This window comes from Oenanthe melanoleuca, chromosome 6 (genome assembly GCF_029582105.1).
Source record: "Oenanthe melanoleuca isolate GR-GAL-2019-014 chromosome 6, OMel1.0, whole genome shotgun sequence".
Classification (NCBI taxonomy): Eukaryota; Metazoa; Chordata; class Aves; order Passeriformes; family Muscicapidae; genus Oenanthe; species Oenanthe melanoleuca.
The window spans coordinates 3,866,495-3,890,156 of record NC_079340.1 but is presented as its reverse complement, the minus strand read 5'-3'; the positions used below and the strand labels follow the sequence as shown (position 1 = coordinate 3,890,156).

Below are 23,662 nucleotides of genomic sequence, written 5' to 3'. Positions count from 1 at the left end.
TGTGACAGCCCCAGTGGCACCAGTGTGGCTGCAGCTCTCTGGCTGTGCCCCTGGAGGCTTTGCTTCAGGGAAAGGAGGATTTTTGAGTCTCCCAGGGGTGAGGGATTGCTCTAGACAAATGCTGTGGCTCCCCATTTTGCCTGGGTGAGCTGGTTGCCCCCATGTGCCTCAGGGGGCTCTGCTTCAGCCAAGGTGGAATTGTGTCAGTTCAGGGCAAAGAATCACCCAGAAAAACCATTTAGGCAGTCCCTGGGTGCTTTTAAACATCAACACTGGCTATTTTATACCTTACACATAAAAGTCTACTTTAAGGAGAAATCAACAAGGCGCCACTTACATTTATTCTCTCCCTGACAAACCTCATTTTTCATTTCCAATTTTTCAGTGCTTGAGAAGACAAGTTGCTTCCCGTGGACAACAGCACTAAAATCACCCTATTTTGGTCAGGCTGGACCAGTCATGTTTATTTGTAGGCAGCATCTCTGTCCATGCCAGCCCACAAATTGGTCACAGATCCCACCCAGAAAAGTGTGGGAAAACCCCAAGGGTGAAATGCAATGGTGTCTGCAGTTAAGGTGATCTTTGTATCCATGAGAAGAGCCCTGGGGAGCTGGGATCTCCCTCCACTCTTTTATGGGATGACATGGTTTGTGGCTTTCATCCTTGTGGAGTGGCAGAGAAGCAAAAAGGATGTCAGTGGCTGGGATTTCTTTGGGAAAAGGGAGAGGGCTTGAGCAAGCTCCTTTGCTCTTGGGGCAGCTTTTGAGAAAGAACAGCTTTCATTCCTGATGTGAGGGGTTTTCTTCCCCTTGCCCCCCAGATTTCATGACAGTGAAAGCAAAGCATAGAATAAAACTGTGTCCTGAAAAAAATGGGCCTCAGAGACAGGCAGCCTTTGTCCAAAGGTGTAATTACAGGATAAATATGAGATGCAGACCAAGAAATGCAGTCTGGTCAGGCGTGCAGCCTCTTAGAAAAACACAGCAGAAAACAAGGTTGTCATTTAATGCTGAAATGTCCACACGTGCTGCAGCCCTTGTGGGTCCCTCACTGGCCCATGGGTCTCCCACTGATGCAGTGTTTGGATGTTTGGATGGTGCAGCTGTAGCCATGGACCAGCTCCCTGCAAGAACCACACCAAGCCCCAGGATGGAGAGAAGGAAAGGGTTGATCCAGCCTCCAGCAGAAGCCAGTGGGGCTGGGTGAGGGCAGGCAAGTGCTGGTATGATGGATTTCCTTCCCTCCAGCCCCTGTGCAGAAATCCCCTCTGATAGGGCTGTGAGGGGACATGGGGGATTAGCTCACCTGATCCCATTAAAAGGAGCTGGAACAAGTGAGGAGAAGGGTATGGGGGGTCAGGACAGCCAGCAGAGCAGCCACTTCTGCTGTTTGGGAGAAACCTCATGCCAGGCTGGAAAAAGGCCTTTTTATGGATTTCCATGGACCAACCTGGCTTCATGGCCCAAACTGCAGGGCATCTAAGGTGGCATTTCAGAGACTTGCCCCAGGCAGCCCTGAGTGCTCAGAGAGAGAGGCAGAGAAACAGCAGGATGTACCTGCTGTCCAAAGTCAGCTCCAGATTAGACAGGCAGGAGGGAATCATTTCCCAGAAAGATCCCATTTAGAGGGGAACAGCACATCCATCATTGGTGAAAGCTCTCACTAGTGCTACATCATCTTGTGCTACCTGCAGTGACCCCAGGGAGAAGCAGTTTTGTCTGGTGGCCCTGTCCCACAGGACACATGTCCCCTCACTGCTCTGGGCTGCTTGTGGGAAAGGTCTCTCTGGTGACAATTAGCATCCCCACAATGTTCCCAAATTCCAGCTGCAGCAGGCTGGGAGGTGAGCCTGGAGGCAGTACAGCTGCAGGTTAGGGTTCTTTTATTTCCTTATGTTAAACCAAGCTTTAGAACTGCTTTATTCGGGAAAGCTTAGATCTTTGGAGAAGATTATTGAAATTTTTATATTTGTTTTCTTTTTTTGGCATTGATGTCTATGAGCAAGGGTGAGGCTGCATGCATTGCATCTCCTGTTGTGGATTTCACTGGTTCATCTGGATACAGGTATGCCCTTGCTCTGAGGCACTGCCTCTTCCCAATCCATGTTTTTCCTCCCAAATCCAAGCAAAGCCTGGCAGCAGCCAGAGCAGGGTGAGCAGGAGGCCCCTCTTGTGGGGGGACAACCAGCTCAGGGGGAATTCAGCTGCTCCCCCGTGGCTTCCCGATGCGCCCGGACTCCGCGGGTTTAATGGGAGCAATTAGCCCCGCGGAAACGCGCATGGGTCGGGGGCATGTTTTCTCTCTGTCCTGTGACGTTTCTGACGGGAAGCTGGAGGGTGTCCAGGAACAATTGCTCATGCTTGGCTGGCAGTGCCGGGCTGGAGCCAGGCGGGCGGGGGCAGCGCAGGTGAGAGCGCGGCCGGCGCTCAGCCTCTGCCTCTGCTTAGGCTCAGCCCAGCTCCCGCTCGTTCTCCACCTTGAAAACGCTTGCCCACCTTGGATTTACCTGTCCCTGCCCCCTGATCCCGGCTTTCCAAGCCCCAAAGTCTGGGATGGCAGTGGGATGGATCCTGGGCGCTCTCCAATGTCCCCTCCTCGGCTGTGGCAGCTGCTCACCCCTCATGCTGCTTCACAATCACCCTAAAATTATTTTTTCTGCAAAAGCCAACCCAGTGGTGGAACATGTACCAAGAACCTGTGTCCCACTGCGTTCCCCCTCGTGCTGCCCGAGCTCTGTGGGCTTTTCCCAGCGCGCAGCTGCGGAATATCCATCTGACCTCGGTGACCCTGCTGCTTTCCTAGCAGGAAGCCTCCAAACAAAACCCGATTCACTCAGCAGCCTCGGGGCTGCTTGTGATGCCGAGAGCCGCGTGTGAGGCGGGGAGGAGGCTGACTCTCTCCATCGCCTGTGAGCGATGAGGCTGTGCCAAAAAAACCCCCCCACTTTTGCGCCCTTTTCCCACCCGAAATCACACCTCGAAGGCAGATGCCGCCCGGCTCTGCTCGGAAAACCTCCGCGGCTGCTCCCCGCCGGCCGGCCCCGCGCTCCTCAATGCCGCCTCTGTTCTCCCTCCTGGGCTGAAAACGCAGCTTTTGTGAGCTCAGCCCAGCCGCAGCCCTTCGCCGGAGCCCCAGCGCGTTCCTCACGGCCGGCAAAGCGCAGCCCAGCTGGGGCCGGCTGCCACCGAGTCTCATTTATTTATTTTTGCTTTTGGCCAGCAGCTCTGGCTGGGGAGAAGGGGACATGCGGCTGCTGGGACCCCTCAGTGGAGACAAAATGCTCTCCACCGAAATTCTTGGCTTCTCCCTCAGGTGGCTGCCATAACCCAAAATGCCTGGGGGAGAAAAAGAATGAGCTACAAAGAGGGAGGCTAAAAATAGGCATTTTAATTAATGAAATGTGAATTGGAGGGGGCAGCTCGGCACTGGGTCAACATCTGCACATGGCAAACACTCTGAGACTTTGGCCAGCCACCAGTGCTGTCAGCACAGATTTCTGGGGCTTCCCCCTGGGCAGGGGACACCCACCAATAGTAAGGAGACAAGAGATGCTTTGGACTCTTTGCTGGTGGTTTTGTTTTTAATCAGATAAATCTGACAGTCTTTCCGCACCGCCGAATTTTGAATTTCTCAGTCAGGGGTTACAGCCAGTCAGTCCCTGGGGGTTGTCCCAAGATCATACAGAAGGACACGTGGTGGTTTCCAGCTAAAACCTCTTTTCTGGGTGTCTCCCCTTGTGCTACGTTGTGCTGCTCTGATTTTTGGGCTTTGCTCCTGGACTAGCCTCCCCCTCCTTTGCACATAGTAAATAAATAAATTCACCTGGTATGCAAATACACAGGGAGAAAAAAAAAAAAAAAGGAAATAAACCCAAACCACCCAAACCAAGTTTGAAGAGCACCAAACCATAGTCACTTCATTTTGTTGCAGCCCAAGTGCCGTCCAGGGCTCTGTGGGCAGTTTCCAGTCTGTGCTGGTGTATGAAGAAGGCACTAAACCAAGAAGGTCTCTGCGGTCTGGGTGTTTGCTGGCACCACAGGAATTTTGTCCTTGTCCCATCCCAGCTGGCACGGGGGGTGGCAAGGCAGAGGTGCTCGATCCTGTCCCTCTCTGCTTGCCATCACCCTCCTCTTCCTCAGTGCAGCTCCCGAGCTGGGGAGGCGGCCCTGCTGCCGACCCCACCGCCCCTCACCCTTCCCATTTCCCCATTCCCGGAGAAACCGTGCAATTCAGGCTCTGCAGGACTCTGGGGCCAGCTCTGCCAGGACGCTCCAGCTCCCGGCGCTGCCGTCTGGCAGCAGCGAGGAGCATTTTTGGGAGCAGGGACCCCCCAGGTCATCTCCGGACCGGCCGGGAGCGCGGCCGCAGCCCCTGGTTCCTCCTCGTCCAGCATTACGTGACCCAGGCGGGCTGTGCCTCCTCCAGCAGGCTGAAGGAGCGGTTGGCCAGCGCCTCGGGGCTGCCGGCCAGCTTGTAGCCAAAGAGCCGCATGGCCGGGGCGCAGGCGTCCTGCACCACCTGCGCCAGCTTGAAGGGCATGCCGAACCTCCACTTGTCGAACTGCTCCGAGGAGTTCTTGCACGTGGAGTAGACGCCGCTGCCGTCGCGGGGAGCCTGCGTGTTCTTGCCGATCCACTCCTCCACCTGCGGGGTGAGGGGCAGCCCGGCGAAGCGGAACATCTCCCGCGCCTTGCGCAGCGGCGCCCGCGCCACGTCCTCGTAGCGCACCAGCATGTAGCGGCCCCGCAGCCAGCCCGGCCGCCGCAGCCCCAGCTCCGCCGACACGCGGATGCTCTCGCAGTTGCTCCGCAGCTTCTGCACCTCCTCTTCCCGCAGGGAAGCCTCCCCTTCGGACAGCCACTTCTGCCAGCTCTCGTACTTGCCGGAGAAGGCCACCATGCGGGAGGCCAGCACGGCGCGGGGGTCGCGCACCAGCTGGATGATGCGCAGGTCCAGCCGGGGGTCCTCGGCCAGCGGCTGCAGGAACTCCAGCGGTCGGAAACGCACCGTCTTGAGGGCAACGTGCTGCTTGCGCCGGCACGCCTCGGCCGCCAGCGTGATGTTGAGGGGCCCGCAGCGGCGGTTCCTGCAGTAATACTTCTCGAAAACCTTCTTGGTGCTGGGCGTGCAGACGGGCTCCTCGCACAGCGACTGGCTGGAGCTCCGCCGGAACAAGAAGGGCATCAGGTGGCCCTCGGGCACCGGGGAGATGTAGTTCTCCAAGATGTAGAGGTCGCAGAGGAAGAGCTGCTTGAGGGCGTCTCGGTAAATCACGGCCGAGCCCACCGCGCTGGCCGCCCCCGACAGGAAGTTCACCGTCTTCTCGACGTGCCAGAGGGGCTCAAAGAGGTAGAAGATGCTGCTCTGCTGGTTGAAGAATTCCCCGACGAAGGAGGAGCCGGTGCGGGTGGTGGCCATCAGCAGGACGTGCCGCCGTGGCACCGGCTGCCCGTCACCTGCCAGCTGCAGGGTGATGTTGTGCAGGTGGGACCTCAGCTGGGAGAAGGCAGCGTCCAGCTCCTGCAGCGAGGCCAGCGAGCCGTTCTTGGCCGGTGCTGGGCTGCCCTCCGTGCTGTTGGCCTCTGCCAGTGCCTGCGGGGACTGCTTCAGCTTGTCCGACACCCTGCGGGGAGAGCCAGCCCAGCCTGGAGGACAGCGGGACCCCCCTGCGTCCCGGCGGGGACTTGGGGGGCTCGGGATTGGGGGAGAGGGGCTGCACACCACGGGTACCCGCTGCCTACCTGGAGATGAAGTTGTTCTCCTTCTCGATGATGATGAGGCTGATGACGAAGACCAGCAGGACGGCGTACTTGCTCCTCATCTTCAAGCAGTGCAGCAGCTCGCGGATATCGTGGGGTAAAGCGCGTCGGATCTCCATGGGAAACACACCCAGGTGCCTCCTGCACGCCGGGAAAGTGTCCTGGGCTGGAGGCTGGAGCCTTGCCCTCCTGTGGGGAGAAGAAGGCTCAGCATGGCGATGGCTCCCTGCGGGCAGGGTCAGAGGCTGACAAAGGCTTGACGAGAGCAGCAAAAAAGGGGGAGCTCCTCCCTACTGCTCCATCCCACCCCCGCCTGCTCCTCCTCCTTCCCAAAATATATCTGCCTGACAGGACCCCCTCGCACGCTTCCACCAGCTGCCCCTCCTAAAACCCAATCCCTGCCACCCGACAGCTGCTTGCTTCCCCCTGGCAAAAACCTGCTGCTGGCAGCGAGGGAGCCCCTGGATCATCCGGATTTTTGGCGCTTTGTGGCTCCCAACCTTTGTGGGAGGGTAGGAGGCTCCGCTGTAGGGCCCCAGTGTGGGGCTGAGCAGTTTCCGCCTTCCCCCGGCATGGCAGCAGCAGCAGCAGCTGCTGAGCCTCGGAAATGAAACCCAGAGAGTTCTCATGAACGACGGCGGGCCGGAAAACGCTGCTGCTGCCGCCAGTCCCCCTCGGGGAGCAGAATGCTCCGGGGGAGGCTTTCGCCAAAAAAGAGAAAAAAACCCACAAATGATGGTGCAGCTGCTTGGTGTGGGATGCAAAACCAGGCGACTTGGCATCCCCGCCCAGCAGAAAATACCCGTCCCCCAGTCTTTCCTTCGGCCTCTCTCTCTGACTTGCACCAAACGTACACCCCAGATGGAGATTTTGGGGAGCCACAGCTGCTGTTTCACTGGCAGGTCCCCAGTGTGCAGATTTACACCCCTAGGTCCTGCTGGCACCTGCCACCTGCCCGCTGGTTCTGGTGGGTGGCGCCGCTCGCTCCTCCCGCTTTCTTGGCCAGACTTTCGGTGATTCAGGGAAAATCTATTTAGCCTTGGCTTGGCTCCGCCAGCGCGACCCCGGCATCCTGTCCCACCCCCCTTTTGGGGTGAAGGAGGGGAGCCAGGCAGAGCCCCATGCTCTGGGGGGCCCCCGGGGTTTTCTGGAGGGGAGATGCCCTGGCCAAGGCTCGGTATTTGCAGAACATGGAGTGGGGAAGCCCTGCCAGGCATTGCGTCACGTCCCAACCTCTTCCGCGTCGTGCTCGGCCAAAATGTGCGATTTTTAGTGCTGCTCTGGCTGGGAAGGAGGGGTGGGATGTGCCCCGTGGCCAGGGCAGCACCCCAGACTGTCAGATTCCCAGTCCTCTCTTTGTGAGGACCAGGAATTTCCCAGCTTGAGCAAACCACTCAGCTCCCGAAGCTTGGCTTCCAGCCACCTCCTTTCCAGCAAAACCTTCTAAAAAGAGACATCCACACCCACGCACCCAGGAAACTCAGGATTTAGTGGGATGCAGGGACTCTGGAGAGCCCTGGCAGCCTCGGAGCCCTCCCACCGTGGTTCCCCAGCTCTCCGCTTTCAAGATCCCCGGCACACGTGTGTGCGTGTGTTTGTGTGTGTTTAACAGCCCTGTTAGTTTAGTTTGTCACCACGCCGCCGGGACAGGTGTCTTTCGCCAGCCACTCCCCATATCCCCCCTCCTCGGTCGTGCTCCCTCGATGACAGGACTTGTCGGAGTATTTGAGCAACCGAGAGAAAAAAAATAATCAAATACACAAAAGTCCTCGGTGCGCGGCCGCGTGTCTCAGCATCCCAAGGGGGCGGTGATCTGCATCCCTGCCTTCGCCCGGGGCTGGGGACAGTCCCCTTGCACAGGGGATGGCATCCTCTGCTTCCTCAGACAAATCCCTGGGCAAAGCCAGCCCGCGGTTTTCCCCCTCTAATGCCCCCAGCTGCCTGACCACAAATGAGCCACAGACCAGGAATTATTCACAGGGATGACACAGAGAACCATGTCCGGCAGCGCTGGCAAAACCCCGGCTCACAGGCGCGGGGCAGACATAATTCATTAAACAAACAGCCCTGCCTGGGAGCCGCGGGGCGGCAGCGGCAGGCGCGGGGCCCCGGCAGGGCTGGGGACACCAGGGTGACCTGGTGAGGCTGCCTGGGGCCGCTTGGCATCCTAAATCCCTTCCTCCCGCGAGGAGCAGCCCGGCTGGGGCGCAGTGCGAAGCCACAAGCGCCCCTTTGTGAGCGGGAACAGAGGGGCTCTGTGTCCCCCGCACGTTCCCCTGCTGGATGAGGACGGGATGGATGAGGAGAGCCGTCGGGATGCTGCTGCTGCCCCAGGGTGTCCTGCCAGCACCACTCCTGGGGAATGCACCTGTGGGAGCAGGCAGATGGATGGACATCATCCCTGGAGGCTGCAGGCAGCATCTCCATGTCCCAAAGCAAAGCAGAATCATTTCCAGGAATTATTAAACTGAGATGCCCCAGATGGCAGCACCCACAGCTCAGATGCTGCTCCCTGCCTTTTCCTATCCCTCAGGCTGGAAGTGCTTTTCAGTTCAGCAGGGAAGGCTGCAATTCCCATTGTGGAGATGATAACAGGATTTATGGATTTCCCAGATGAGTTAAAGCCAGGAAAGGAGCTTTTTTTTCGGTGGTGTTGGGGATTTTGTTCCCATGCAAATCTGCCCAGGTGGGATCTGCCACTACCAGCAAGTTAAGTTAACCAGAGGCCCTGTGAGAGGAGGGAGGGAAGGGATGCTCCTGTCATCCTTCTGCAGGGCATTCCACAGGTCTTCTTCACTGGAAGAGCAGAGCAGGGGTTTTCAGCACGGTTTTGGGAAAGGGAAGGTCTCACACAAAGCCTTGGGGCTCTCATTCCCCAACTCTGGCTGCCCTAAACCCCTTCCAGGTGAGATCCAGGAAAGAAAGATGCCTGTGGCTGCCAGGGGCAGCCAGCTGGAGGTGAGACTGGATGAAGTCACATTTTCCTTGGGTTACTCAACAGGCAACAACTGAGCTCTGGACACAGAAAGGCAATGAAGCACCCACGTGCAAGAGTTCCCTCCCTGCCTGAGATCCTTCTGGCCATGCATCCCTCCATGGAAACCCACAGTGACCTGTGGCTGAGCTCACTGCCCTCAGTGCTGCTGCTGCTGCTCTGAACAATCCCCTCCACCATCCTTTGCTTCATCACACTTTCAGCAGACACTCGGACCAGCAACACACAGGGGCGGAACAACAAAGAGATAAGGAGCACGGGCTTATCTGCTCTCCGTGCTGCTCTTTGTCTACAACCTGGGGAAAAAAAAAAGCCCTCTGTATTTACTCTTTCAACTGTTTCCGCTCCCAACTTCCTCCCAGGCTGGCCTTGGGAAACGTGCCACCAGAGCTTCCCACTTTGCTTTCATCTCCCAGCAATTTTCATCCTGGTCCTGGCTGTCCTCCAAGGCATGGCACGAGCACAGCACTGCTTTGGTTTGCCCTGCAGAGCAGCTAAGGAGCCTCTCCAGGCAGGTATTTTTTGGATAAAAACATGTCTAGTCAAGCCAAAATAAAAGGGAGGGGAAAAAGTCACTTCCTACGACGTTTATAAACTTACTGAGAATAGTCACAAGCCTCATCAAGTTGAAATGGAAACTGCCCATTGGAGGAGAAAGTTGGGAATGGAAAGTCCTTCTGACTCAGTGGTTACACTCAGGAGCAGCAGCAGCAGCGGGTGTTGGTACAAACAGGCACCACTGAACCGAATTTGTTTTCGTTGCAGGAGCTCTCAGGCTCCAGATGCACGAGGGCATCTCCTGTCCTCTACTGTCCCACCTGCTCTCTGTGATGACGCAGATGAGCTGTCCTTATTCCTCATCTCCCAAAAAACACTGAGCAGAAGCTGAGTAGAGGCTGGTGAGGGCACAGAAATGTTGTGACAGGACCAGCACAGGCTTCATGGCTGGGACAGACTGGTAATTTCTCTCCCTAACCTCGGAGAGAAGTGTTTTCTCCTGACCCAGCAGAGAGGAGAGCTGATGCTCCTGCCTCTGGTGAACCTGATGGGACTCAGAGACATCAATGCATCTGCCAGGCAAGGACCAGCCTCTGGAGCTGGATCTGGACCAGAACCCAGCTAAAACACCTTCAACCTTGAAACAACCCGCTGCAAACCACAGACAGGGCTGGGGCGGGGTTTGCAGCACCACCTGCAGCGAAGGTGAGCGACTGAATACTCCAAACTGCCGGGCAGCGAGGGGGGCTACAGGGCAGACCACCAGGATGGGTGAGAGCGCTGTTAGCCCGGCGCCGGTGGCACAATGCCGGCTGCTGTGCGTGCCGCGGCCCCCGGCCGCGCTGGGAACCGCAACTGCCCGTGCCTGCTTCAATGAGCCCTTTCTTCGGGGCCAGGAGCCCACGGTCCCTCCCACCGCCCCACACTGCTTCCCCTCACCGCTCCACGCTCGCCTGGGAGCTCCTCCGCCGAACCCACCCCAAAAGCGGGGATGCCACGCTCTCTGTGCCCCTTTCAGCCCGACAGGCGTGCAGGGATGCAGAAAGGACTGGTGGCAGGAGATGCTGGCCTTGGGGACAGTGACCTGTGCTGGAGTCAGACTGGGGGTGTGAAACCGAGCAGTTCGCTGAAGCAACATGGCAGATGTGGGAAATTGCAGAGTTAAATCCCTGTCCTGGTGTAGCGTTGTAAATCGTTGGCTGTGGAATAGGAGACGCTTTTCTCCAGGGTGCGGGCAGCTCTCCCCAGCAGTGCTGAAATCCCGGCAGCTCTGGGGGGCTCTGCTGGGCTCTGCTTTTCCCCCCCAGGGCAGCCCCACGCCATCCGGGCCCGTCTGAGGCCGCGAGGGTGTCACAGCCCCAGACCCGGCAGGAATGTCGCTGGCCCCGGGACACGAGGGGAAAGGGTGCGAACAACTTTCCAGTGCTCCCTGCTAGGGGCTGACAGGACGGATGATGCAACTGCGGGATGGCTGGGAGAAACTCTCCTTTTCCAAAGTCTCCTTCTGTCGTCCGGCCGCCGCAGAGCTCGATCCTATTCCATTGGGGTTTTTTTTAATTTTTTTTTTTTTCTTTTCCCCCGAAAGAAAGGCACGGGGAGAGCTGCTGAGCAGTCATGTGCTGGGAGGACTTTCAGCGGCTGTCCGCCGAGGGGAGGAAGGGAGGCACCGCCGGCGCTGCCCCGCTGCGGGAGCGGGCGGCGGGGGGCCCCGCACCGAGACAAAGGAGCGGCCGAGCCCGGAGGGCGCACAAAGGAGCCGCCGGAGCCCGGGGCCGCCCCGCGGGGGGATGCGGCCACCGAGCCGCGGGCTCCCCGCCGCCCCTGCCCGGGGTGGGGGAGCTCGGCACCGCCGCCCCTCCTCGCACGCCCAACTTCCCGCAACTCCCCTCCGTGCCGGGAAAGAAAGAGCCGATCCCCGCCGCCATCCTCCCCCTCGCCCCGGGGTCTCCGCTGCCCATCCCTCCGCTCCCGGCCCCCGGCTGCTCCCTGTCCCGACCCCGCTGCACCTACCCGGCGGCGGCGAGCTCGCCCGGTCCTGCCGTGCGGGAGGAGACGGAGCAGCGGGTCCCCTGCTTTTCTTCACGGTGCTGTCATCCTCCCTCCCTCCCTCCCTGATTCCCTCCCTCCCCTCTTCCCTCCCTCCCTCCCTCCTTCCTTCCTTCCTTCCTCCCTGCCGGGGCAGCGGCGGGGGGAGCGGGTCCCGGGGCGGGGCCGGGCAGGGTCCCCAGGCCAGCCCCCCGCTGTCCCCACCCCGACACGCCACGCCGGGAAACCGGGAATTGCCGGCCCCAGCCTCGGGATGGCTGGAAGGGGCCGCTGGGGTGGGGAAAGGGGGGAAGCGGGGTCCTGGAGCACACAGACATCCCGCGAAATTGTCCCGTCTGGGCCAAACGGAGTCTCCCCCCCGGCACCACGGGGTGATTTGGGCTGTAGGCTTCCTGCCCAAAGCAGGGTCACACTGGGGTGGTCGGGGCTTTGTCCTGCAAACCTCCAAGGATGGAGCTAGTACAACTTCCCTTTGCTGACTGTCGTACTGGAGAAATTGTTTCTTCTTCTATCCACTCCAAACCTCTCCTGCCCCGGCTCTCACCACCCCATCATGTGGGGAACCTGGCTCTATCTCTGTGACCACCTTGTGGCAAGCTTCCTCTTTGTTATCCTCAGCTAAAACTGGCTTCAAGGTCAGCGCCGTTCTCCCCAAACTCCACTTTGTCCCCGTTCGGGAGCTGTGGGGGGGTTGGTCCCACTGTGGTGAGGTCACATCTGTGTGCTCCAAGAGGGCCAGGAGTGAGAGCATCCTACTGGGAGCAGCCCAGGAGCACTGGGGGACACCGGCTGTCACCGTCCCTGCAGGGCAGGCTTAGGGTCTGGAGCATTAAATCCTACAGAAACGACTATTTTGGCTGAAGTGCAGAAATTCACCCAGCTCCCTCAGAGCTCTGTAATGTAAGACACTGAGGAGCTGAAAGATATCTGGCTCTGCAAGCAGAAGGACATCCAAAAAACTACTCCCCATAAAAACTTTCAGCCTTCTCTCACATTCCTGGCATAGTTTTTCTGCTACGCATGTGGCACAGACAGCAAAATGCAAGTTTTCTTGGCATTTAAGTGTCATGACCGACATTGTTCACCACTCTTCTGTGGCTTCCTGTGAGCCAAGGTGATGTGGATGGGTTTGCATGGAGAGAGCCAGCAGCTGGTGGCACAGCTGGTATGCAAACAGCAGGGCAGAAAGCCTGGGTGGGACCTTCCTTCCTTCCTTCCTTCCTTCCTTCCTTCCTTCCTTCCTTCCTTCCTTCCTTCCTTCCTTCCTTCCTTCCTTCCTTCCTTCCTTCCTTCCTTCCTTCCTTCCTTCCTTCCTTCCTTCCTTCCTTCCTTCCTTCCTTCCTTCCTTCCTTCCTTCCTTCCTTTTCCTTCCAATCCAGCTGCAGACAGGCAGGATAGCTCTGATAACTCCAGGAGATGAAATGCAGTGTCCCAGGGCTGGCAGGATCAGGCTTGTGTAGGCTGTCAGGTTGATCACGTCATAAAAGAGCAGATAAGTCTGGCTGGCCACACACCGCAGGAGTTTTGTGGGGTTTTGAGACGTGGCAAAACAGTTTTAAGCACCTCGCTCATTATTTCAACTGGAACGGGGCATTCTGCCTCGGATTTTGTGGGCAGAAATACAACCCTGATACATAAATAATTTTGAGAGGCCGGTGGGCGGTTGAGCACCCGTTCTAGTGGGGTGTCACAGTCTTTGTAGGATGCTTTTGGGGTGGCAGGAGCAGAGGAGGGCACAGCCTGAGCCTGGGGCGTGTTCCCTGCCTGCTCTGCATGCACACGTGTGGCTCGGGACAGAGATCACCTTCCCGCTTCATCAATAATAAAGCTGCCACGGGGAGGAACAAAGTGCCTTCTCCACCCCTCTCGCTGCCGAGAGAGGCGGGGGGAAAGGCAGGGAGTTGTGTTTCCTCCGCCCTGCGGGATCGCATTCCCTCGGTCGCCAATCCCTCTTCCCCAGGGATAACAGAGAGGCTTCTCCTCGCTCCCTGTGCTGCACACGGAGCTCCTTTGCGGGAAGAGGCAAAGGAGAAGTCCCCAGAACGGCATCAGGAGCGAGGAAAGGGCGACGTGTCTCTATAGCAACCAGGATGCTCTGGGGTTTGGGGGAATAAAGGCATCTGCCGCTGGTTTTACACCCTCGGTTCAAGCTGATGATGTGGCAGAGACCGGGTTTGAGCTTCAATTTAAAAATGCCTCCACTGCTGTTTATTTTTTTCCCCTCTCTGTTAGCACCAGAGCAGCATCTGCCTAGGACATTGGGATGATAAATTTGTCCCATCTCGCAGGATCTGCTTCAACAACTGGGTATAAATTCAATTTTTTGGTATAAAATAGAGGTAATCGGTTGGTTTTTTGGGTGGCAAAATCTACTTAAACTGTAGGAGACAAAATGGGGGTGGAGTGGGAATTTGAGTTTGTAGGAAAGAGAATGATTCGAGGTAAAAATGAGGTGATCAACAGGTAGGCAAAATTTTGTCTAAAAAACTTCAGGTGATCTGTAAGGCACTGAATATTTTGGGGGTCAGATCTGTAGGGGACAGAATGATATTTTTTGCAATAATCTAGAGGTAATCAGCAGGGTTTTTTTTTTTTTTTTTGTGGTAAAATGTAGACAATCTATCAGGAAGAGAATGAACATTTTGGGGATAAGATGGAGGGTTCTTTTCATTGTAAAATCTATGTGATCTGTAGAGGACAAAATGAACTTTTGAGGGCTAAACATGAGGTAATCTCTAGGGAACTAAGTCTTTATCACAGATTTTTCCATAATATTGTCTTTTCAGTTTTAAAAATATCTAAGTCAATGAACAGCAGCACTGATCCATGTCCCAAACCACTTCCATCTTTTTTAAACATCAGTGGCTTCATCTGCTGGGAGCAGAAAGTGGGAAACAGTGGAAAATAAATGTAGGGAGCTGCAGACTGGTTTGGGTTGGAAAAAACCTAAAAGATCACCAAGTTCCACCCATGAAATCTATTTTTCCTGCTCTATTATCTACAGCCCTTTGAGCTGGTAAGAGTTAAAAGCAATCTCCCGATCCTCGGGGAATAGGCTAACTTGTATTTTCCTTTGACATAATAAAGCTTTGCTGTTCCTGCACCTTTTTGAGTCTCCAAAGCTTGTTTAAAACAGAATGCCTCATGTGGATGCTGAGCATGAGAATAGAAAACCCCAAAGGATCCAATTTATTGGCAGAAGACCTTACAATTCCTCCTGTTTTCCTTTTCTTGTGGAACGCAGAACTAAGAATTGAAACTTTTATAGTTTTGTTTTGTTTGGGTTTTTTGTTTGTTTGTTTGTTTTGGTTTTTTTTAATGTTTCTATGAATAACTAAACACTTTTATTCCCTCCTACTTGGAAACCTCTCTCCTTGTAACCATCAACGGGATGTTCCACCCTCTCTGCCGCTGATGCGTCCTATGCCAAAGAAGGCTGTAAAAAAACAGCCAAGCTTGGAAACTCGGTGTTTTTACACCATTTTCAGAGCCCTGGGTTGCAGCTGCTCCTCTCAGCGCTCTGCTGCTGCCACCTGCCGACAGCTCCCTCGTCTCCTGGCGAGCTGGTCCCAGTTTCACAGCTAACAGCCTTTAACTCGAGCGGGTTCCTCTCCCAAGGAGCCGAGCTCCCACCGCGTTTCCTGGCCCTGCAGGTTGGAGTGGGAAAGCGAGAGCTGCCAGACCCCACATCTGCTTTTGCTGTTCCTCCTTCCCCATCTATTTGACGGATTAACCCAAAAAAGCTCCTTTCTGCTCCCTGCCTAATCCTCGTCTGCCCTGGCAGTGCCTGTTCCTGTCTCAGCCCTGGTGCATCAGCTCTCTTCCTTTTTCCCATCAACAAGAAAAAGCAAATTGCCCACAAAGGGGGCAGCAAGCCCAAACAGGGCCCAGGGGCTGGGGGAGATGACAGCCCGCAAACAGCATGGAAAGGGCTGTCCCCAAGCCAGCAGGATTTGCTGTGTGCTCAGCACCTGAGGAAGGAGTTCTGCTCTCCACAGAGAACTGATACTGGGCCAGTTTTTATCCAGTACCTGTGGACACAGCTGATTTCTCATCTTTGCTTTCCTGGCTGTCTGGCTTGTGCAGCCCCAGCACATCCCATTATTTGAGCTCTCCAGAGAGACTTTTAGTGGATCTTTCCCCCACTTTTGAAGCACGTATAATTAAAACAAGCCTTCATAATGAGGGTGGGAGCTCGGTGGGAATTGAGGTGCTTACAGCTGATGTGCTTTTGACTGAGCTCCACTCTCCCTTCCCTCACTGCCTCCTTCAGCCCCCCACAAACACATGCAGAATCTTCAAATGACCCTGCACCTCGTTTTCTGTTCCTTTTTCAATTCCACTTCTCTAAAACTGCTGAGGGTGAAATAAAGAAGTTGGTTTATTTTTAATCATCCAAACCTGCAATGCAAAAGATTCACTTTTGACCTGATTAGAGCAGCTGAGCCAGGGGGATTTCTGTCGAGAAGAGAGGTTTGCAAACCTTAAAGTAGTGACACCAGTAGAAAAAGCTTCTCTCTGATGTTCCCTATCCCAGCAAGGCCAGTCTGCTGCTCTCCCAGGTGAGCAGGAAGCCTTGTGCTTTCTGGTTTGGTTTTTGAAGCTTCTGTCACAGAGGAAAAAAGGCAAGTGAGGAGAGAGGGGGATCACATGCAGGCTGCAAGTGCATTTGTACCAGTGTCATTGGCTCTGGAGCAGACCTGCAGTGTAGAAAATGCCATCATGTGGCTGTCAGCATCCCAGTAAGGTTAGCAGCATCCTCAGCTGGGTAAAATCTGTGTCTCCTTGCTCCCTATAGACAAGAAAACTCACCATCTGACCAACTCACTTTCCCAACACTCCATTCAGGGAAGGGAACTCTATTTAGGGTCAGCCAAGTATAGCTCCTTTTCTTCCTGACCAGCCTGTGTGCGAAGAGAAAACCCCAGCAAAAAGGAGCTGCTTGTGCTAAATGGCAGCAGTTACCCAGTCTGGGCCACAGTGGGAGAGGAAATGTCGGCAAAATCATGACTTGTCTCATTTTCTCACTTCCAAGTAGAAGGAAGTGAGAACCACTTTGTACTGGAAAGTTCTGAGCACCCAGAAAACCCGAGGAGTGACTCAGGTTTTTGGGTGCTGAGCTATTCAGCCAGGGTTTTACTTGGGAAGTGCCACACAGGGCCACAGGCACAGACCAAAGTGTGGTCTCTGCTGCAGGCTGTCCTCTTCTGCTCCTTTCCCAGAACACCATGAGTCCTAAGAGTATAGAAATAAATTCTGGCAAAGTGACTTATTAATAGCTAATCCAAACCCTTGGTGTCAAGATGTTTATGAAATGGTTTTATCAAGGTCTTCTCCAATGTTGATCAAACCTTCAAGAAGCCTTAGGTTGGAAGAGGTTAATGAGTGAGGTTTATTGCTGCAGCTTATTTTCTTGCCCTAATGTGTTCTTTGTGTCTCATCTTTTTGTTGCCCTGCCATTTCATGGGGTGCTTAAATCCACCTAATGCAGAGGAAAGACCATCTGTGCCCTCTTTCTGTCCCTGACACATATTCCCTCTCCCTCCCTTTGTGAGACCTGAGGTAAAGTCAGGATCTTTTATTGCCTTTCCTTTGCAGGGGGAGTTTAGAGTTGGATCCACCTGATCTGACTGGATCAGGATCAGGTGAGTATGGCAGGAAAGCCCCTTCCAGCTCAGGCATGCAACAGTTCCACTGTGAACATCACTCAGCCCCTTGGTGGCTTCTGACAATCCCCTAAAGTCACACTGTGGCCTCGTGGGTCTGTTTACCAAGGGAAGCTAACACTTCTGCCTGGAGACCTTTCTGGCTTGGTGATAACCAGATCCTCACTGCTTTACACACAATGAGGGACACCAGGACCTTTGGAGCCTTGATCATAACAGAGAAGGGCCTTTCCAAAAACAAAAGCACCTGATCAGATAAAGGTAGAACCAGTATCTGCCCAGAAGCCTGGGGAGCTCACTGGGATGTCCATAGGGTCAGCCAAGCCCTGCAGCTGGACCTCTGGGAAATGGCACTGCTGCATCCTGGCAGCCTGGAAGGATGGAACTTGCTTCTCCACCTCAGCTGCTCCAGTCGTGGTGGGTCTCATTTGAAAGGTGAGCTGTGGAATGAGAGATGTGACACAGGGCAGGATCCTTCTGCAACAGAACCCGTGGGTCTCAGGGAAAGAGTTCCATCAAGATCACCTGCTTTGTGTGCACACCTGTGGGAGGAACCACTGCTGCCAGCAGGGAGCCTGTCACTGCAACAGCTGTTCAGAGCAAGCTGGGGAAAGCCAGACACTTTTACTAGAAATCACTACAAATTCCACATATCTTCTGATTGCCCCAGGCAGCAACAGCAAAACCAAATAAGAGCAAAACCTGTTTGCTTTCTAAGCTTCCCTGTGAAACAGGAGCAGCTCAAACCTGATAATCCTCATTTTTATGGAAAAAACAGTTTCCAAATCTCTCAGGGTTAATTAAGTCTTATTTGCAGATCTGCTAGCAAGGACAGAACATGGTTCTGAACCTTGAACCACTAAAGCAACAGAGAGAGAGACCAGCTGCAGCTGAGCAGGAGAATTACAACCTGAGGGGAAGCAGCTGTTGGAGAAGTTTTAAAAGGCACTTGCAGTGGCCTGGTGAGGGGAAATGGGGATGGTTACTTTCCAGCAGGTTTGTGGTAGGTACTTGAGGTATCTTGGGTTGGTTTTTCTCCCTGTCCTTCCACAAGGGAAGTGTGTTAAGCCAGGAATACTATTTGCTGCTCTTGACAGAGTGGGTTTTTGCCTTTTTTTTTTTTTTCCCCTCCTCTTTCTTCCATGGGCTCAACCATGCTTTTGTTCTGTGGATGACTGGCTTGTAGTGCCCAAGGTTGAATTCTAACTCCTACGCCTCTCTGCCCTTCCCTGGGGAAGGATAAGAAGGGTTTTGTTTCTCCTTTGACGTTCACCATGGCAAACAAAGCTCAGCAGAATGGTGAGTTTTGCTCCAGCTATTTCCTGGCAGCAGCTGAGCTTGTGTGGGTACATGATGCTGACTTTCTTAGGGCCAGGATTAACAAACTGAGGGTGAAAATAAGCCTTTATTGATTTTTAACTTTTTTTTTTTGTTTCTGTGAAGAGCAAGTGTAAAGACACACATGAGGTGATAATCATGGAAACTGTGATTGCCATGGAAAACCAGGCTATCAACACTGCCCATGGAATTCATAAAACATCTCTATTGCCTGTGTTGGCTGTTTTGAGGAGATGCTCCAATGTTTCTCCAGCTGCTGTTGAGTGAACAGTGGGAAGGACACAGGAAAGGAGGTTGATCCAGGGAATCCTCCTGTGAAACCCAAAGGTATTGAATCCTAGCTGTTTGTCCACCTTGTGCCACAATCCTGGTGGGGTTTTTTTCCCCTGCAGTGAAATATGCTTTTGCTTTATGAAATTGGAAAGTGACGAAACCCTAGAAGAGGTTCAGGAAGTTTGCTGTGGCATGCCTGTCTGATTTGGAGGAAGCAAGGGATGAACATCAGGCAGCTTGCTACAAACTGTTAAAATTCCAGATTTAGCTGGGCCAGTGGAAGGAGGAGATTGAGCCTCTGGCTGTATTTTTACCCTTTTGTAGAAAAGGGCAGCTATGATTCTGACTTGTATCCACTGGTTTAATAAGAAAAAGACCTTGTGGTGGGAGCCACAGTAGCTGCACTTGCCACTTCCCCACAGTGGCCTCGTGACTTTGATTAATCCCAACCCGTGCCACTTTTGGCCACTGGTGCAAACTTTACTGAAATCCACAGCCTGGCTTAAAACTCCTGGGCCACGAGCATGCAGTGAGGTGAGATCACACTGAGCAGGTGCTGCCTGATGCTTTTTGTGACCTAAAAAAAGAACTGCAGACCTTGCAGTAGCACAGAATCCAGTGAGCAGCAAAGCAGCAATCCCTGCCTGACTCCTCAGGCTGTTCATTAATAAAACTACATAATCTTCCTGTCCTATTCCTTCTCCCTTTCCTACACATCAGCCCTCAGCTCATGCAAAGTTTTGAGGACAGCTTACTTGTGCTTTTATTTCTGTTCCAAACTTTTCTGTTTTGAACCTTCTTCCCCAAATAATAGTTTCTATTTGGTGCCTTCCTTTTTGCTTTGGAAAATGAAGGAAGAGAAAGCAAGTATTTCAACAGAGAAGGAAACTGTGTGAAGAAAGTCTGGGGGGTGAGTGTGTCTCCTCAGCCCAGTTCCTTACATCAGCCTTTGTAGCTGTTCTCTGCCAACTCTGATTTTTCCTACAAAAGCTGTAATTCTTTGTGCTTTTCCCTAAAGCTGTAGCTCCTGGAATCCCGTGATTATCTAATCACTCCTGTGTGAGCCCAAATGAGTCACAGCAGATGGAAAACCCTGGATGGCAATAACCTCTACTGCTGAAAAAGCCCTAAGTGTCAAAAAAAAAAAAAAAAAGCTGCTAAGTGTAATCCTTGAAAACCTGTAAAGCAGAGACCAAATGAAAGGAACCCAGATCATACTTTGTATATTTTTTGTTTTATAGATTTGCATTGAAATATATTTTAAAATCTATTATACGTTTTTGTTTTCTTCCTGGATAACCTAGATGTATAGTTCTGATTTTTTTGGGGGGTTGGGTTAAATAGGATTTAGAGAAACATATTACTTTGCATTTATAAAAAGAAACCCTACTTCAAAGGTTGTGGCAGAGATTTATCTGGCAGCAATCTTCCTGCTTCTGACCCTGACAGGATGACACAATAGGAGCAGGAACAGAATTCTGCATCTTGGTGCATATCCTTTAAAACATTGATGAGCTGGAGATTCCCTTGCATTTAGGAGGAATCATCTGCTTTTTTGGCAACTCTGTTGCTGTTCCAGATCTTGCTAGAGCTGGTCAGAAATCAGGAGGGGAAAGCCTTTACGGCTGCTGTTGATCTACTTGGTTTGAAATATCAGTTGCCTTGGGATATGATTTGCCTTGAAACAAGAGTCTAATCCCAATAAGTAGTACCTAAAATGCTGAGGAAACTGGAAACAAAACACAGCTTGTAACTAAAATGCACAACTTGTGACAGCTGACAAAGGAAATGCTGAAATGAGAATTAGCTGCATGATTTGAAGTTTTATGTTACCCTTTGCTTGGGAAATCCAGTGTACTCGATGTGACCCCTTTTGATAATTAAGTTGTGGCAGGGCTGAACGTGGGAAGGAATGCAGCCTGTCACCATGCCAGTGTTAATTGAGAGCTCTGCTGTGGCACGGCTGCCAAAGGGGGATGCTCCTCCATGTTTCACTGGCATTGGATCCTTCCAGGGATGGGGCAGCCAGAGCTGCTCTGGCCACCCTGTGCCCACCCTCACAGGGAAGAATTTTCTCCTCAGACCTCACCTAAACCTACTCTCTTTCAGTTTGAAGCTGCTGTAGTCTCACTCCTAGAGCCCTGGCTCATCACATGCTGCTCCCTGCACCCTGGGCTGATTCAGGCCCCTGATCCAGTCAAGTGCCATCTATTTCTGTGGGTCAGGGTTGTGTTTTCTGGTTGTTGCTTTTTTGTGTGTGGGACAGGTCCCACGTGCTGCCCTGGCAGCTGCTGGTGTTGCTGAGCTGCAGCTCTGCCCTTGGATGCAGTCCCTGCAGCACTGCCATCCCATCTGGAACGTGCTCTGGGAAGAATGTCAGAGCAGGAGCTTTTTCTCTGCAGCCTGTTAGTGGTGAGGAAGGGTGGGTGTCTGTCCCACTCCAGTGGGACCCACAAGCCAAACCATTTGGTGAATCACAGAGAAGCTGCTCTTGGGCTGGAATCAACTTCAGATGTGTTCAAGGCTGCCAGGCTGTAATTTGTGGCTGGCTTTGCTGCTTCTCCTCCTCCTGCTGCAGCCTGAGTGCAACTGCAAAAAAGCCTGAAAGCCACGCTGCTGTGGAAAATGCCTCTCTTTATTTATTTCACTAGTTTTGGTTTTTCTTCTTTTGCAAAGAGAACACTTCTCCTGCAGAGCTGGCTGTGGCTGCAAAAGCAGAGCCTGCAGGGGCCTCTGGCTGGACTCCCAGGATTGCCAAACAGATTCCTCACGTGCCCCACTTATGCAAAGCGCAGAATTGGGCGCCAGGAGGGCGAGGTGACGTGGAAGGAATTTGTGTGCTGTAGGCACTGACAAAACTGAGCATCAAAACCAGCTCTGGTGCTGGCCCAGTCCAACTGGTTGGTAGGGGAGGCAGCTGGAAAGTGAGTCATGTGTTTGGCTGCAGCTTTCTGAGCTCTTCCTACTTGCTTTCTCCAGGCAGAGCATGTGCCTCCCAGAAAATGGGGCTAAAAACCAAGTTTAGGTTGGGGAAGGCCTCCTTCTACCCCAGCCAAGTGATTCAGCTGTGTGTCACCACAGACAAGCCATGATCCTTCCTGAGAAGCCTTATCTGGCAGGTTTATCTTCAGGAAAATCCCCAAATCTCAGCAGAAGCAGAAGGTGGCAGGCAGACAGTGGCTGGTGGCTGCAGCTCACATGTGTGAGCTGCACCTGGTCCCAACAGGCTGGGATATCCTTTGGAGTTTTCCACCCTTCCAAACATCCACAGCTGGTGCTTGAACTCCTGATGCTGCTTTATTTTGTTTAATTCCATTTTTAAGTGAGGAAACTAGCAGACAGTATGGCTAGACCAGGAAAGATAAGTCATGGAGACAATTTGTTATTGCCAAATATTATATGCTGTGTGGTTGAGAGAGAGAGAGAGAGAGAAGATAAAAAAAAGACCCAAATCATTGGGAATTGGCAAAGCTCCAGGAAAACTGGGCTAGACTGAAATGACAACAGATTGGGGGTAAAACCTCTTAGCTGAAAGCTTCTCCTTCCTTCCCCCTGTCCTTCAGCTCCCTGAAAAACACCCTGCCTGCTGAAATAGCTCTCCTCTTCTAGACAGTCTTACTTAACCTCCTTCTAAATATTCTCCACAAAGATATTTTTCCTTTGGTGTGTTTTCCTAGGTTAGTAGCTGGTGGAAAATTGAGGTGCCTGGTCAACACTTTATGTACACTCATGAGATAAGGGCAGCACACTGAGCCCTGCCTAGGCAAGGTGGCTTTAGAGCCAGACTAAAGGTTGCTTGTTTAGTCTGGCCAAAATTGGGGGTGGCTCCAGTTTGGGAATTACCTAAGAACCACTGATCATAGTGATAGCAGAGGCTCCAAATGAAGCTCACCTGTAGAGGGGCAAAGGCCCTGTGTAAGCATCAAGTTCTCCTGATGTGGTTTGTGAAGAAAATCACAGTAACTGGGGCTTCTTAGCTTGGCTTTTAAAAGAAAAGGAGAAATATGTGATAGCCTGGCAAATTAAACAGAACAGATCTGCTCCCTCCTAACCTTGCAGGTAAACTTTAAATGTTACCAAGCCTGGTGCTTGGAAAATGAGCATGTAGCTAAGGACCTAACAAGGTAAAAATGTGTGTGAGGCAGTACCTGGAATGTCCCCATGAACTGGGTGGGATAAGCCTGGCAGAGACCAAGTTCTTAGGATGGGATAAGTTTGTGTTCTGCTGGGGCCACAGGGGATGCCCAATTGCCCAGGCTGGGCTGGTTCAGTTTCTTTATCCAGCCAGGAAAACATTGCTCTTTCTTCCTTTCTTTCTGTTAGTTTGTTTTTCCAGTTAGCTGAGTCAGTGCAAGGGGCAAGGCAGGAGTAAGAGGCTGGGAGACAGCGAGTGAATCCAGGCTGCTGTTCTTAAATTACACTTTTAATGGCCCTTCATTTGGACCACAGGGATACCTGTGACAAGGAGGAGCCTTCTTTTGGAAAGGAAAGCAAAAACCAGCATTCCCATTGCCTCCCAAGCAAGATGGGAAGTCTGGGAAGTGGCACATTTCCAACATGATGTTTGCTTTTGCAGAGATCTCACAGCACATCTCACTATCTGAAGGAGCCCAGGGGAAGCTGAGGAAGGATCCTTCATCAGCAATTGTAGTGACAGGACCAGGGGGCATGGGTACAATTTGAAGGAGAGGTAATTTAGGTTGTATTAAGGAAGCTTTTATTACCGGGAGGGGTGGAGGCACTGGCACAGGCTACACAGGGAGGTTTGTGGATGCACCATTCCTGGAATTGTTCAAAGCCAGGTGGGAGACAGCCTTGACCAACCTGCTCTAGCGGGAAGCGCCGGGCAGCGGCAACCCTTCAACACTACATCTCCACGTTGGTGTGTGCCTCCGTGAGATGCTGCCAGCCTGGCTGATCTGTGTGGGGGGACTCCTGCTTCAAGGAGACAAAAATCGCCTTGAAGGCTTTATTTCTTGTCGTTTGTGTGCGGTTTGTAGCGGCGGGGGCTCGGGGGCAGCCACCCCTCACACGGACCCGCTGCCGCCATTTTGCGCCCCCTCAGAAACCGCGCGCCCCTCACACCC

General features: G+C 53.2%; 1 protein-coding gene across 3 annotated transcripts; it reads right to left on the bottom strand.

Moving 5' to 3' along the window:
- Nucleotides 1-3,367: 3,367 nt before the first annotated feature.
- On the bottom strand, nucleotides 3,368-11,338 carry CHST3 (carbohydrate sulfotransferase 3). Of its 3 annotated transcripts, none has more exons than XM_056495310.1 (3): nucleotides 11,263-11,338; nucleotides 5,742-5,948; nucleotides 3,368-5,623 (listed from the first exon to the last, which is right to left on the bottom strand). In XM_056495310.1, the coding sequence occupies exons 2-3, from the start codon at nucleotides 5,876-5,878 to the stop codon at nucleotides 4,393-4,395; spliced, it is 1,368 nt and encodes a 455-aa protein (XP_056351285.1). In that variant the 5' UTR covers nucleotides 5,879-5,948; nucleotides 11,263-11,338; the 3' UTR covers nucleotides 3,368-4,392. The 3 variants fall into 3 exon arrangements, with proteins under 3 accessions (XP_056351285.1, XP_056351284.1, XP_056351286.1); XM_056495309.1 differs by lacking the exon at nucleotides 11,263-11,338 and adding an exon at nucleotides 6,260-6,418; XM_056495311.1 differs by lacking the exon at nucleotides 11,263-11,338 and adding an exon at nucleotides 6,197-6,213.
- Nucleotides 11,339-23,662: the final 12,324 nt, after the last annotated feature.